General features: G+C 37.9%; 2 protein-coding genes across 2 annotated transcripts; one reads left to right on the top strand and one right to left on the bottom strand.

The window, feature by feature from the left end:
* Positions 1-492: 492 nt before the first annotated feature.
* On the top strand, positions 493-5,443 carry LOC105160132 (putative glycosyltransferase At5g03795). The gene is made up of 4 exons (XM_011077397.3): positions 493-694; positions 903-967; positions 1,100-2,014; positions 3,215-5,443. The coding sequence occupies exons 2-4, from the start codon at positions 942-944 to the stop codon at positions 3,699-3,701; spliced, it is 1,428 nt and encodes a 475-aa protein (XP_011075699.1). The 5' UTR covers positions 493-694; positions 903-941; the 3' UTR covers positions 3,702-5,443.
* On the bottom strand, positions 4,962-8,392 carry LOC105160131 (classical AGP protein). Its single transcript, XM_011077396.3, has 5 exons — positions 8,120-8,392; positions 6,982-7,093; positions 5,713-5,784; positions 5,426-5,634; positions 4,962-5,289 (listed from the first exon to the last, which is right to left on the bottom strand). The coding sequence occupies exons 1-5, from the start codon at positions 8,227-8,229 to the stop codon at positions 5,181-5,183; spliced, it is 612 nt and encodes a 203-aa protein (XP_011075698.1). The 5' UTR covers positions 8,230-8,392; the 3' UTR covers positions 4,962-5,180.
* Positions 8,393-16,612: the final 8,220 nt, after the last annotated feature.

Genomic DNA, 16,612 nt, shown 5'->3' on the forward strand with positions numbered 1-16,612 from the left:
ACCAATATTATGAGCAAAACCTCAACATTAATAAATGAAATATGAAGAGATATATATTACCATCTAAATTTTTAAATGCAATATATACTAACAATCATCATACTTTGTTATTATATTGATGTAATTATCAGTTCAGTATATTGTTGAATTTATTTGAACATGGATGTAAAGATAAACAAAAAAGTCATAATTGACCTAATTATTTTATTGGAGAAAATGCAAGCAACTCATGATATCGTAAATGAGCAAATTATCCCCTTATGAAAAAATTAAATAGCAATTTACTTCCTTGCATTTTTTAAAATACGATAATTTACCTCCTATTATTTTTAAAATGAAGCAATTTACCTCCTATAAGAAGATAAATTGCTTTATTTTAAAAAATATAAAAAAATAAATTAGTATATTTTTTTTATAGAGAAATTATGTGCTCATTTTCAAGGTGACTTAAGCTAAATTGTTAAAATTTCAAAATTCTGCAGCACCTGCTCAATACAATGGATAGTCTGCCAACCACATATATGTACAGGCTACAGCATTAATGGTCGGGACATGCTAAGCCTTCTGTCTTTCTCTCTCCCCTTGACGGCCCTATGTTGATCTGTCTCCCTCCTTTCAGGCTGTCCCCTCTTCTGCAGTCCCTCCACCACCTGCTGCGGCTGCCATTTCCTTTTCCACCTCCACTAGCTGCCGTGTAAGTGCCCCATGTTCACTGACTGCTCTACTTCACTTGTATGCTTTTGGGTTGCGCACTCCTCCTTTTCCCCAGAAACTTAAATGATCCCGGATTGCTAGGATCGTTTTATCTTATTGTCTTTGCTGGACTTCTTGATGTGTTGGTCGAAGGAACTCTGTTACAATTTTTGGTTGGTGATTCTATTTGGGATTTCAATATGGTGTAGGAATCAAGAATCGGTTGCCAAGTGTTTGATGATAAGCTTATGTCACAGCCACCATATGTGATAATGTGAGTTTCTGCTGACTGAAGTACGAATCTAGTTAACTATACTTCACTCCTTGTCAATGTAAGTAAGTAATGTGGGTTGGTATATCTGAGTGAAGTTGTTTGTCATTGTTACCATTTTATCACTGGTTGAAGACATTCAGAACCGATGCTCCTCTGCACTATCTTAGGCAGAAGAAGATTGCAAAGAGTTCTCTATCAGACCAGTTGGAATGCGTACTTTGTGTTATTTCCATCATTTGCTGTCCTGTTGATTACTTCTTTGGCGATTTTGTCATTGTGGCCTCAAATTTTATTGCTCAAGTCATCAACTTCGGCTGAAGAGGGGACCAACTCAACAAAGGTTTTTAAAGTCCGAGAAAATCTGAAGGAGAGTCTTCCATGTTCGTCTTTGCTAGGACTCAATTGTGATTGCAATGGCACACACCAGAGCTCGGTCTTATCTCCGTCTCTTTTACAAACAAAGACCAAGTCATGTAGTCCTTACCACAATTGGGAACTTTTCAATGCAGATTATCAGGAAATGTTAAAAAAACTAAAGATTTTTGTGTACCCAGATGTTTCCATGAACAACAAATCATCCCCTTTTGCCCGTATTTTTCTTCCTCATCCAGATCCCACAGATCCAAAAGTGGGGAATTATTTCAGTGAACATGCATTTAAGTTGGCTTTTCTGCGGAGTCCCTTTGTTACCCAACATCCCGAGAAGGCTCATTTCTTCTTTATGCCCTTTTCCATCAATGCCATGCGAAATCATCCTCTTCTACGTTCAGAGTCATCCATTTCCAATTTTGTTGCTAAATATGTTTTGAGGATCAGCTCTGAATTCATGTTCTGGAATGCGTCTGGGGGTGCCGATCACTTTTATGTCTGCTGTCATTCAGTTGGGCGGGAGGCAGCCTCCAAACATATAATTCTGCGTAATAATGCAATTCAGCTTACTTGTTCGTCCAGCTATTTTCAGAGGCTTTATTCTGCACACAAGGATGTAGCACTGCCTCAAGTTTGGCCCCGCCGCAGTGATAAAGTCTTGAATCCTCCAAATGCAAGGTATGCCATATTGACTGCCTGCATACTTACAGGCTTTCAGTTATCTATTATATTGCGTCAGTTGGTTTGTCCTAAGTAGTTGATTGGATACCAACAAAGAACCACCAATTGGCTAATTCTGAATAAAGCAATATAATGTGGAGCTGCCAAAAATGATGATTTATTTGTGGCTCTTAAGAATTACAAAGATTCATCAAGAGGATGCAAAGTTTCAAGGAATTTTCCATCCCAAATTATTTGAGGTTCAAGCGATTGTCAAGTTCTACTGATAACTTATTGGAAGTTCTGAGTTGTACTCGACAATCTTAGCAGAAGGCATACTAAAACCAAGTATTAAGATCTAAGGAAGTTGGATGCATTTCTTTATGGATTCACAATGAGTGAAGCATGATGCATCTTTTTATTATCGATACTTCAATTCAGAAAGTTTTGGAAGTAAACATCGTGTGCTTTGCTTCTGGGACTTCTACTTTGGGAAGAGGTTCTTGCACAACAAGTGCAAGCTTTGGATGGAGAACAGATCTTTAAGATCTCTGGGATTGCTTTTAGATGGAGATATTTGGATCTAAGCAAGTGGATTTGAATTAAGGATACCAAATGACACCATTACTAAAGTGATAGAGAGAATAGCTGAAAGTGGGTGCTAAAGGATTTGAAAGTTCAAACCTATATTGCCTTGGAATTATACAAATAACCCACATGAATTTGTTGTCAAGCACCAATTCAAAGACAACTTAAATAGATACCTATGCAAAAATTATATTAATTTCTTAGTAATAGAAATCCAGAATGCTGGTGTGCATCTGTGACCGCATGAATATACACTGGTAAACACGATATTATCACTATTAGTATTTGTATCTTTTGGTTTATAAAGGGAGGATTTTGCTAACCTGTTCAATGTGTATGTGTGCATGTATTTATATGTGTACCCTATATATATATTTACAGCTCTTGTTAGTTTGCTTTTGATTGGTGGGCATGTAGAGGGTAATCATGTCTCAAGCAAATTTTGGCTGAAAAGAACATGTGAAGATACAAGGTGTACTTTCCTTCCTCTAGTTAAAATAGCGGAGACACCAGTACTGACTTTTGGATCTTACAGAACTTTTTGCTTAGCAATTGTTTGTTCCTGCTAATTTCTTTTCTGTTTGATATGTTTTTCAAATTTTGTTGTCACATATGTTGGTGTAATTGCAGAAACAAACTTGTCTTCTTTGCTGGACGAGTTCAGAACTCTGGCATTAGGCAGCAGTTATTAACTTTGTGGAGAAATGATACTTCTTTCGATATATTCTCAGGACATCCATCTTATCCTTATGAGGAAGGTTTCAGGAGAAGCAAATACTGCCTCCATGTAAAAGGTTATGAGGTAAACACGGCCAGAGTTAGTGATGCTATCCACTATGGATGTATTCCCGTTCTGATATCCAACTACTATGACCTTCCATTTGCTAATATTCTTGATTGGAGCAAATTTTCGATTGTTGTCAACCAAGCAGATGTTGCTCTCTTGAAGCACATCTTGACGTCGGTATCTGAGCAGACCTACCTAAACCTCTATCAAAACTTATGCATGGTTAGGAAGCACTTCAAGTGGCATGCTGACCCTGTGAGTTACGATGCCTTCCATATGACGGCTTACCAGTTATGGCTGAGACGAGGCTTGCATCGCTTAGTCACCTAGTAAGTCAAATGTGCTTTGATATATGATTATTAATATAACTTGTCGTCTCCACAATGTTAATAAGTTCCGTAACATTTTGTCGTAAGCCACTTAATGCTCCTGTTGTGCTGAAGGTTATTAGTTCATCCATTACAGCATCATCTTACTCTTGTTCGTATGATAAGAAGGTTGGGCAGTTACTAAAACGTATTATGTGTTTCACATAAGAAGCTCAGTCTTGATGATTTTGAAAATGAAGAAATAGTACATTTCAGTTCATGAGATCTTTTATTATAGTTCAGTAGCACATCTCATTTTATATTTAAGATAATTACATTCACACTCCTAACATTTAATTTGTTTACACAAATCACTTCTGCATTTTACATGATTACAGAAACTATTTCCGACACCCAAAAGAAATGATTAGTTTGTGTACTGATATTGATGTTTTTGCGTGATGTGTGTATAATTTCTCAAAAAGTGGGCGTAAATATCTAACATTTTTTGTAGATATATGCGTATTATCTAACATACAGAGATGATTTATGTAAATAGACCATAAATTAGCAGGTGTAAATGTAATTATTTTTTCATATATACATAATTTGGATTTTACAAGCTCATCATGAACGGATAATTCAATTTGCATTAGAAAAATTTTAAATGGATGCATGTGTAATTATCTAATATGTAAAGATGATTTATGCAAATAGACCATAAATTAAGTACGTCAATGTAATTATCCTTTCATATTTCATATGTACATAATGTGGATTTTACACGCTCATCATCAACTAATACTTCAATTTGTAAAAAAAAAATTGAACTGCATTTGATTGTATTTTTCCATTATTATAGAGCCCCCTCTTTGTTCACAAAGATAGTGATTATCTGCTAACTACTTAACATCAGCATTCACAAAGATAGTTAAGTTGTAAAAGAAAAAAGTTTAATGCATACAGTGTCATCAATTTATTGTAAAAGTTGATGGAAAAGAACTTGTAGCTTTTGGCTAGAATGAATTTAATTTAAACAATTCAAAGAGTACCACTTCTACTTATTTCAATAAAAATTTGTAAAGCACTTAAGATAGGATGTTACAATTATACCTAGAGAATAAAGTGAGCATCGTGTGTACTGTATCTCCTAAGTAATAGAGTGAACATTGTGTTGGAAGCTTTCCCAGTCCTAGAGAACATAAATGCAGAATACTACTTAAATGAATGGCATATAAGGCCACCCACCCATGCAGCATCAGACTCTTCACACTTGTAGGCATCACAAGAAAACAAATATTAACACACCACATATATCTTCTGATTTCGGACATCACATTCATTTTTGAGCACATTATATCTGAGTGTCCTTAACAAGAGAACTGAGTGTTATATGGACACAGCTAGCAATTTCCTAATACAAGCAACCAACAGGAAAGCTTATGATACATCACTTGGTCCCATGAGTTCAACTTGTTATACACAAGCCCGAGAGCAATAATCAAATTTGGTTTGCAGCATTCTGTGACTGGTATGTGCGGCGCCTCAACTGGGGCTCTGAATTTGGCTGCTGCAAGAAAATTCTCGTGGGGTCATTCGGATCAACATATCTGCGAAATGGATGCAGGAAGTTGTCAGAAAATTGTAGTTGCCTATTTTCTTGACATAGTTTTAATATGAAGTTATAAATCTTATCCAATTGTGAATACATTGTAATTAAAGGATATTAATTGTATAGACACATACGCATGTCTCATCATGTCATCGACAGGAGTTTGAGCTGCTTGGAGAGGATCCATTCGTGGCTGTGCTTCCCTGGCGTGTTGGTTATATTGTCTGACGGAAGCAATTAAGTTGAAGAAGAGTGGGACAAAAGTTCCACAACCGCCTTCCTTGAACAGAATCTTGAAAGAATGAGTTGAATAAAGAGCCCTATGTTCATTATCAGGCACAACCTGAGAATAGCAAGACAGGTGTCAGACTTCTCACGTAGAAGAGAAGACCAGAGATATATTAAACTTTTTTCTATTTACCGGATCCACATGACCAGAAATATTGTTGCAGAAGAAAATTGGCTGGTTGAATTTTTCATCATGGACATAGAGCTGCAAAATAAATGCCGTTTTGCAATAAGTAAACTGACTCCTTTGATAGGGGAATAAGAACAAAAAGTTAAGAACCATCGAGGCTTCACCCAAGCATGCACTGTAAATGCTAAAGCAATCTCATCCTCACTAAACAGGAGCAGCCAAAAGCCAGCATTTTATCTTCTGAAGTTTACAGCAAAATGCATATTTGCAAGTAACAGAATCTAACCAAAATCTTAATACAAGAACCAATCCAGCTGTCACTGCCTCATTCATTTTCATACTATGTCCCCTGTCAATTTCATTCAGGGTCTCAAATAAAGATAAAAGGTTCATCAGAGCTCCAAAGTATCATACACTATTTCCTTAGATTAATTGCAAAGTTTCCCGATGACACCGAGACAGGTTCAGGGGACAAAAAGATTGATCCGACTCATGCAGCCCACTTTACATAGTAAGGAAGCTTAAAAAATGGACTATCCAAAATAAAAGTGGCCAAGATTTCCAGTCAGCAATGGCCGACTGTAGCTGCCACTACTTAGACAAATATTTTAAAGCCCAAACAGAAGTGTCCAGAAAGCAAAACCATGGGTTTGAGGCTAATGATTGTCTGCTAGCAAACTAACACTAAATGGCACAACATATGAGGCAATAAAAGTTAACAGTATAGCTTGGAGGAAAGGAGCGGGATAGAACGGTATCATGGGGGGGGGGGGGGGGCAACTATGTCCATTTAGTACGACAGGAGGGAAGAGAAGACACAGTAAAAAAAGAGTAAGATAAGCCATCCTAGTACAGACTTTCCGATCTAACTTCTAGTCTTCTACATAATACTTCAAGGGGACTGATAGTAAAACCCCGCAAAGAAAATGCCCCCACACCATCTGCTACTATGATAATATCAACCAAAGGGCTTTCGCCTTCTTAAGCAATAATTTGTATGTTATGTTCCATATCAAGGTGAAAGCTTGATATCCTGTTCTGCTACCCTCCCTGAGTGATAATAGTGAGATACCAATTGAATCTTGAGAAAAAATCATGGAATTTTTTAATAAAATTAGGACAAAAGTTGAAAATATTATTTCCGAAGAAAATAGTAATTCTTGTTACACAGGAAATAAGAAATCCCAGTCAACCAGGGATCAATGTGGTAATAATCAACAGTTCTTCTGACAATTATTTCAGGACAGGAAAACTAAAAGAAGATATACGTACCAGGGGCATATCAAAAGCAACAAAATTCTCAACAGGTTTGTTTGCAACAAAGACCATACGAATATTTGACAAGTAGATAGTTCCTCTTGCTTTAACAGTTCCACCTTGAGTGCTGAGAGTGGAGACACAAAAATCGTTAGCATTTAATGAACATATACACCATACTTCTTGGGCACAGCAAAATAATGATTGCACAACAGCTTTCTACTAAAGAATCAAATTATAATGAGTACGAGAAGGGTCACCATACATGAACCAAAGTTCTACCATTTAAAGAAAAGAGTGTAAAATACAGATATATATACATGCAGGTTGACATCCCTGGATAGCATAGATATAAATTTATTGAAACAATATGCTAAGAAAAGCCAAAACCATGATCGCTATGTCTTCCTAGACTCTCTTCTGTAATTAACATGCTTTTAGGCACAAAACGCCCTCCAGAGACGCAGAAAGTCAGCTAACCCTTAATCAAACTCAAAATAAAAATGATGTGTGGGCTAAATATATCCTCATATTTCAGGCCTGAAAGAGGGCAATAATAGCAAGAAATGGGAATTTCAAGGGGCCAACTATGCACTGCTTCTCTGTGATCAATGATCAAAACCATGTGCCTCCTAACCAGATAAATGATGCAATACTGAGAACAAGAGAATAGTCAAGGCTGGAATCAACTACAGAAACCATGTGTCTCCTAACCAGACTAATGAAGCATTAGCAGGGAATGACAAAAGAGTCGAGCCTAGCCCTATTGTCGAAATCAAGATTATGTGCGAAAAGACAGCATGATCGAAAGACAGAGACTTACTCACACATATGAAATTTCCACATGAAATGCATACAAAAGTGCATATCTTTACCACATTAAGGGAATCTGTGGTGAGAGCACTTAAAATACTACATGAACATGACTAAGGAAAACCAAAAGTAAACGCCCGCAGATAATTCCAACAAGAAGAGCATACTAGTAAAGTATCCAATTCGACACAATTCCAATAATTATATCACACAAATAATTAGGTCTTGTATTAGTCTTCAACTCAAATGAACAACAACCCAACAACAGCGTATGAATAAAAAATAAATTAAACTGATAAAGCATAAAAAAAAGAGAGAAGCATAGGAATCGGAAGCTTACCCAGGGATCTTGTCAATCTCGAACTCGACGCCATCTCTGGCCAAAACAAATATCTCGCTGACGAAGGGCACCGGCATCCCATTCGGGAAAAGTTGAGGATTCAAAGCCATAACTCCTACTAACTTGTCTTTCCTCCTTCGGTTAAAGGATTCAAATGGTTTCTGGGAGAGACGATCGAGAATTGAATTCCGTTGTCTGTCTGACTGTCTACATCCAAATATAAACGCGTGGTGAAGTACTCCACAAAATTCTGGAACTTCTGGAATATATTCAGCGCTGTTTGGGCTTAGGAATCGGATTGCTTTTGGTGGGTGAGAAGGAGAAGCCCATTTCAAGATTGTTTACATTTGTGCTTGGATCATAAAAGGTGAAACAAAGGAAGTAATTATTATTCTTTAGTTCTTAATTGATTCTATTATTATAATTGATATAAAAAATAATAATTGGTAATGAAATAAAATTATTTTTATGACAAATTTACTATTTAATATTTCTTTTCCAAAAATATTTATTCATATTTTATTGAATATGTTGTATTCAGTTACATAACAATAGTATTTCCAAATTACTTATAGAAAAATATAAGTAATTTATAAAATCTCTCATATATTATTAGAAAAATATAATAAATAATTTATTGACTCATTAAACATACATGATGTGTGCGGGTCAAGAGCACTTAGCCCAAAAGAGGTTACGAAGTCCAAAACAGGTTCATCAGCCCATGAAAAAAGCAGCCCACTAGAAAATTCGCACACTTGGCCCAAGAGGGAGGCCTAGTAAAATGCCTGCCTGACCACAGGCCTGCCTTTGAGGCCCAGTTGAAATAGCCTAGGACAAGGAATGCGTCCCTAAGACTCAACACTTCTTAATCTAGAAGGACTTCTTGCAGAATAAAAGTTTTCACGTGAAAGGAGTCCTCCCACTAAGCAAAGACATGCTGATTAGATAAAGATAAGATTGAATCATGCCTTATCCATGAAAGAATCGGTATAGTCCAGGAATTCGATGGAAGCGTGAAATAAAAAATTTAAAATCGGTTCAAAGGGGTGTTCTCTTTGAAATTTTCAGGCGTTCGGTGTTAGTTAAAGCATAATAATAAACATATAAACATGCTAGACAAGTGGCTAGAGGATGAAACAAAAAGCATAGAATCATAACATGAGATTTTACCTTTTTGTTTCTTTAGAAAAACAAAAACGTGAGTTGTTCCCTTTATCTTCTCCCATTTCGTTCACTTGAGAATTTAAACTAGAATTTATCTAAGTTGTCCACACCACAAAATAGAAAAGATATAGTTCTTTTTCTATTGCTAGATAGAACAAAGAACAAGAAGAAAAACAACTCCAAACAAAACACTATTATTTAGTGCTTTTGGATTGTTTTATGTTCTAACTTGAATCCAATTCAATATAAAACAAAAGGAGAATATTTTTGAAGAGAAAATTAAGAGCAAATTCGTGGATTAGGAGGAGGTTATGTTGGATATGTGTGTAGTTTTGTAACACATACAATTGAATCAAAATTCAATAAGTATTAAGTTTGCCTCCAAGGCAACCTATACAATCACATGCATATAACCTCCAACCATGATGAAATAACTCCTCCACCATATTCATCATTGTGAGGAGTTTCAACTCCTTCTTAACTTGCTCCAACCTCCCTCAAATGGGCTTGGACTTCAAGTATGGACTGGGCTTGATTTAATCAACTTAAAATTAAGCCCATCCGAAATTCATTGAACGATAATTAATTAAATTAATTTTAGTCAAGTAGGTCTAAAGATTTATTTAATCCAATTAAATGAATTTAAGCCCAAACTCTAACTAATTGATCCAATCAATTAATTAAGTCAAATCAAATGAATTAATCTAATTAATTTAAAGGTATTAAGCACAACATTAATTAAATCTTGAGTCATCCATCAAATGGATTATTAAATAAATGATCGAATCATTTATATATATGCACCAAAGTCCATTGGACAATAATTAATTAAATTAATTTTAGCCCAACTAAATCCAAGTATTTATTTAATACAATTAAATAAATTTAAACCCAAACATTAATTAATTGATCCAATCAATTAATTAAGCTAAACTTAATAAATTAATTCATTTATTTTAAAGGTGTTACGCCCAAAAATTAATTAATCCAATTAATTCATTCTTAAGCCATACATCAAATGAATTATTAAATAAATGATCTAATCATTTATATATTCTCCTTGAATTAATTTAGTCCAATTACACTAATTCGCTTCTTTTCGAATTAATTCCAGATCAATTTCATAGTGATTTGTATGTGACTCTTTAGGTTTACCCTCAACTAGACTTGGGCTTGTATCCAACACAATGATTAATTAAATCCAGTTTAATTAATTTATTTTTAATTAACTATTAATTGAAAATTCCCGTCACCATGGTTGACTGTCTAGCAACGATCCATGACACTAGAGACAAGGTTAACTTTTGGCATGAACATTTAGGCTCCCAAGTACCATACGGGTACTGTCCTTCCATCATCCATCTCCGGATCTAAGTCTAAGGCATGGAATTGATCGTCGGTTCTCATCTTGGACTTGACACTATGCTCGATAACTCGAGATGCGTTTCCTCTATTGGTTGACGTACCATGACACTAGAGACATGGTTAACCTTTGGCATGAACATTTAGGCTCCCAAGTACCATACGGGTACTGTCCTTCCATCATCCATCTCCGGATCTAAGTCTAAGGCATGGAATTGATCGTCGGTTCTCATCTTGGACTTGACACTATGCTCGATAACTCGAGATGCGTTTCCTCTATTGGTTGACGTAGGAAATCATTCCTTACTCAACCAATCATTGTGGCCACAGACTCTAAGAGCATGAAACATCTCATAGCGCATAGCAGACTCGACTGTCATATACTGATAGATGATGGATTCTATCTTGGAACCCACCGTCCTCACTACATATTCTGATTGCACTGAACAAGACTTGTAATGACCACATCCAAGATACAACCATCATATGCATGCAACTGCCATGACCTCAAGTCTAAGGACTAATCCCATACTATTAGAGCCAGGAAGATTTGGTCATACCAACCAAGCCTCCAAGGCTTCTATATGATGACTCCCTAGGGTCAGTTCAGCCGACTTGACAATGTTGTCAACCACTAACTAAAATTGCATAGACATCCGACGTCTGTCATCGATGAAACACGGCATTCATCCAATGAATGCAATTTTAGTGCAAGTCTCAATAGGACTCTCAATGCCCAGTCTCGAGGTCCTTAACTAGAAACGTTTCAAACCTAACCATCAAAAATTAGTTCTATGGCCACCATTCAATCCGTAGCCCAACTATACAGGTTGTATAATTTGGTTTGTGGGTTTTGTTGTGATGTTAAGCATATAAACATAATCAGTGAGCACAACAAATACAATTGCCAAATAATGAATACTCACTTTATTCATGAACAATGTTACAATCACACCGAAATTGTGAGAACAGATTACATAAAGGCCAATCCAATTAACTTTTTGGTCACCTATTCTAACAATCCACGGGTATTTTTGGCCCTTCTTTTCGAAAATACAGGTTAATGCGTTCAAAAAACGCATGGGTCCAATTGATATGGACTATGCTTAAAGCTTGGGCTAGAGCGAATGCGTATCCTGAAGGGGCACCTGCAAAAAATGCATTAGCACTCTGATGTCCAAGTTAGTATCGGATTTAGGAGAAAAATAATCATAAAAAATAGAATGTATGAGAAATCGTGATAGAGTAAGCAATTTCGTGAGAGAAATCATGCTAAGAGTGCAAATCTATTGTAAAGCAAGAATAAACAGTGGTTTTCCAAATTCTAGAACGTGTCACCGTAGAGGGATTGGAGGTTTTCCATTGGAGGACTCAAGGTCTCTGTTGGTAGAGTGAAGGTGTCCCTCTTGGTGGACAGAAGGTGTCCCTATTAGTGGATTGAAGGTGTTCCTATTGGTGGACTGAAGGTGTCCCTCTTGGTGGATAGAAAGTGTCCCTCTTAGTTGGTGGATGGAAAGTGCCCCTCTTTGTGGACAGAAGGTGTCCTTCTTGGTGGATAGAAAGTGTTCCTATTGGTGGATTGAAGGGAGGACTGAAGGTATCCCTCTTGGTGGACAGAAAGTGTCCCACTTAGTGGGCAGAAGATATCCCTCTTGGTGGATGGAAGGTGTCTCTCTTGGTGGACGGGAGGTGTCACTGCTGAGGGGTGCTGAAATGAGAAATTAAAATAAAAATAAGAATTTGTGAGTAAAATATGATAAAAGCACGAGTTGAGAGTTGCAGCTAAATATCAAGACAATTTTCAGCTTTTTCAAGGTCTATTTGTTGGGGTGCTGCCTGTATTTATAGAGGAGTCCCTCTTCGCAAGCACTTTAGGGTGACCTGCATTTTGGAAAAGGAAGGCAAAAATTTGGGGATAAGGCACGATCTTATCTCCTCCTTACTTGAGCAGCATGTCTTTGGTTAGAGGAGGACTCCTTTTACATGAGGATTCCTACTTCTACAAGGAGTCCTTCTAGGTTAAGGAGTTTAGCTTCTTGAGGGTGCCCCCCTTCCCCACGACTGGGCTTGGAAGCCAGGCCTCGTCCCAGGCTTCCTTCTTGCTGATCTTAGTGTACTGCGCTTCCCTCTTAGAAAGAGCCATGTAATTTTTTAGCGGGTCATTCTCTTCATGGATTGGTGGGTCTGGCTTGGGCTTTAGATCTCTTCATGGGCCAAATGAGAGGGGGATTCCTCAACCTCCTTCCTTTGCCAATTTGTTTTCTGTGGGGCACCCGCCAAGGCCACTTGCCTGTTTGCTTTCTAGGGGGCACCTGCCAAGGCTTCCCGCATGTCTATTTTCTGGGGGCCACCTATCAAGGCTGCCCGCTTGTTTGTTTTCTGTGGGCAATCGTCAAGGCCTCCCGCCTGTCTGTTCTTTGGGGGGCACCCGCCAAGGACGCTTGTAAGATCTTATCGAGCTTTTTAAGCGGGTCTGTCGTCTCTTTCTTCTTTTTGGATTTTTTTTAGTCTTTTTGGGCCAACGTATTGTTATGCACATTAATAGCCCCCCACTCTAATAAGTGGATATTTCGACACTTATTAGAGTAGAAATCTTTTAGAGATGGGGTTTGAAGAATGAACTTTTCTTTTCTCCTTTTTTTTTCTCGAACTCCTGTAAAGAATGTTAGTAGCATAAGCATGCTTAGAATAAGAAAAGAGCTTACTTCGTGCCTATATGGAGCAGGACTTTTTAGGAGGGTGCCTCTATGGAGGAGGGCTTAATTGGTGCCTTTTGTGCCTATTTTGATACAGGGCTTTACTTTTCTGCAAGAGTATGTTACATAACGAAGACATATATATATTACAAATAGATCTTACACAGAGCAAAGTTATTGTGCCTACTTGGAGGAAGGCTTACTTGAGAGGAGGTTCTTTTTAGAGCAATACTTAGGAACCTCACGGAAGAAAGAATAAGGTGTCCGTCAGAAGCAGGGGTTAGATGCCTCCGTGGAGGAGGGTTTATATGCCTGCACGAGATAGAGCTTACAAGTCCCCCATAGAAGGATCTAAGTACCTGCTCGAAAGAGGCTGGGGTGCCTATGTGGAAAACAGGACTTTTGTGCCTGTGTGGAAGACAGGGCTTTTTATGAGAGGGATGTCTTCCTCGTAAAATCCTTACAAGCAAACATATGTTAACACATTGAAAATAAATCTCCAAAATTATTAAAATAAAAAATACTCCTTGAGCGAAGCTGGAATGTAAAGATTTATTTGATGAGAGGGATGCCTGCTTACGGGCAATGCTTATTCCGTGAGGGATGCTTGCTTGGGAGCAAGGCTTATTTTCTGAGGGGGATGCCTCTTTGGTGCACGATTTTTTTTTGGGGGATTCCTACTTCGGGATAGGGCTAATTCTTAGAAGGCATTCGGGTGGAGTAGGTTCTCGTCCTCTTTTTCCTTGCATTTTTTTCACCAAGAATAGCATTCTTGTACTCCCTAGCCTCCACCAAGTTGATGTATTGTTCAGCTAGTGCTAGGAGATTGTAAAAATTTCGAGGGGGCTTCTTAGTTAAAGAATTAAAATCCATCTTGTAATTCCTGCGTAAAAGCAAAAATTATAGGGCCGTTAGATAAAAGCGTTGAAAATACTCACTTAGTGTTTCCTCTTCTCTTTGTTGTAAAGAGAAAAGGCTCATGATTGTCTTTTGACATCGTTTACTACTAGCAAATTGATGGAGAAATAGAGAGTGAAATTCTCTGAATGATCAGATGGATCCCGAGGGCAATTGATTGAACCACTGTTGGCCAACCGTGTGAAGGTGGTTACGAACACATGGTATTTGACCCCAGGGGTATAACGGTAGAGACGGGTAACATTTTCAAAGTAGGAGAGGTGTTCCTGCGGATCTATAGTCCCATCGTACTCCAACAGATTGGGCTCCTTCCAATTGAGGGGGGGTTCATATGCCATGATCTCTTCACTAAAGGGGATACCTTGCTGCTTCTCCGAGGGCGTTGCCGCGGTTTGATATTGGATGTCTTGGAGGCTTTTTTGCAGGCATCCAGACGTGCGATCCACTGAGGAGGGACGCCTTGTTGGATTTGAGAGGGGGGTCCCCTGGTTTCTTGCGATCGGCGGTGCAGGGGTAGGGGATACCTGTTGATTTCCTTCCTTAGTGGCATCCACGTCGAATAGAGTTACTGTGTGGGTTGAGATTAGTCTCGCCATTTGCTCCCGTATGGCCGCCGTGACCATATGTTGTATGGTCCATAGGAGTTTTGAAGGGAGCCCCCCGAGGAGGTGTTTGGAGAGCGATTGTGGTGTGGAGGATCAATTTAGCGGGTCAGTAGGTCTGCAGGGTCCTGGGACCATCGCTCCATTGGCGGGTGCCAGGGGGGTTCCCGCAACAACTTGCAAAGTCTGATTGTTTCCAAGTACCATCCCCCAACGGGGATACCTTTCAAACTCTGGAAATTGCTTTTCTACTCTTGCTGCAACTATCAACTCGCATTCTAATCACATTTTTTCTCATGAATTTCTTATTTATATCTCAATTTCTCATTACGATTTATTTTTACAATTAGTTATTCCTAAATTCGAAATTAATTTGAGTGTTAGAGTGCTAACGTGTTATTTTGCAGGTCCTATTTTTTTTTAGCTCTTTTGCTTAATCAGCCTAAGTTTATTATCAAGATCCAAGCTTGTTGGACCCATGCTAAAATTGCACGCATCAATCAGCACTGTTTGTGGAAATCTTGAGTTAAAGACGTAAGTTATGAAAACCCCCAACAACCCCGCTAACAAGCAAAAGACCACGGGGACACCCGACAACAATCAGCCTTTGCAGGTCGCTGCAGGAACCTCTCTGATCCTAATTGTTGGAGGATCCACCCCAGCCCTGCTTGCATCAACACCACCCCCCAAAGTGGTGGACCTTATGGTTGATCCTCCAAGACGAGGCACCTCCTCGGACACTACCTCAGGAGAGCTTTGTCCAGCTTTGTTAGGCACAATTCAGCAGGTGGTTAAGGCAACAATTTGTGAGCAGATGGCAGTACTGGTTCCTTCACATTCAGCCCCCGCGATAGAAGCAGGCTTCCTTGAAGAAGGAGTGGAAGGAGAAGCCCAAGAATAAATTAATATGATTAATTTATATTGGCTTGCCCTTATTATATAATAAGTTAGACTTATTAATTAATAAAGGCTTATTGGGCTCATATATTTAATTGGATCAAATATATATGGGCTTAACTAGGTGAATTTTAATTAAATTAAATTAGAATAAAATCAGCCAAACACCCTAATTATTAAGCTTGTTGCAAAATTCTAGGAAAGAAAATTATTGACTAACAATTTCACTTTTGGAAAGTGCCATGTTAGTCATTTTTTAATTAGAAAAAGGATTTATTACCTTATTGAGAATAGAATGAACCTAGACACATTCCAGTACATCCATACAAGGTACATATATTAGTTATTGGAATAATTAATAAGTTTAACACAACAAAAAATTAATTCGAACCCTAGACACCCAAAATCGGCCGCCCTCTCTAAACACACTTGGTGTGATATTTTCTCCCTTATTCTCTTCTAACAAAGGGAATTGAGGGATCCCATATTTCGGTATGGTGTGGATGTGTCTTTAGAGGACTTCTATATTGAAGTCTCGCGTGAACAAATTAACGAAAAGAGGTCCGAAGTAAATCAAATCAAAAGGTAATTCTTGATTTACAGTTTTTGCACCTCTCCTTTTAATTTTACAATAAGCCCCATTTTAGTTTTATTGTTTATTTAATTAATTACATCGAACGCCCAAGAACTCCAATGTTACACTCCTTGTAATCATGATTTTATTATATTTGGTTTTAATTTATAATTTTTTGAGCGTTCACGGGCCGATCCACTCGCGTTTTTTATTGCTTTCACAAATACCAGGAAAAGATCAAGGGTACACCCCTTTAATCGGGTTTATTTGATGTTTA

This window comes from Sesamum indicum, linkage group LG4 (genome assembly GCF_026168435.1).
Source record: "Sesamum indicum cultivar Baizhima isolate 11 linkage group LG4, ASM2616843v1, whole genome shotgun sequence".
NCBI classification, from domain to species: domain Eukaryota; kingdom Viridiplantae; phylum Streptophyta; class Magnoliopsida; order Lamiales; family Pedaliaceae; genus Sesamum; species Sesamum indicum.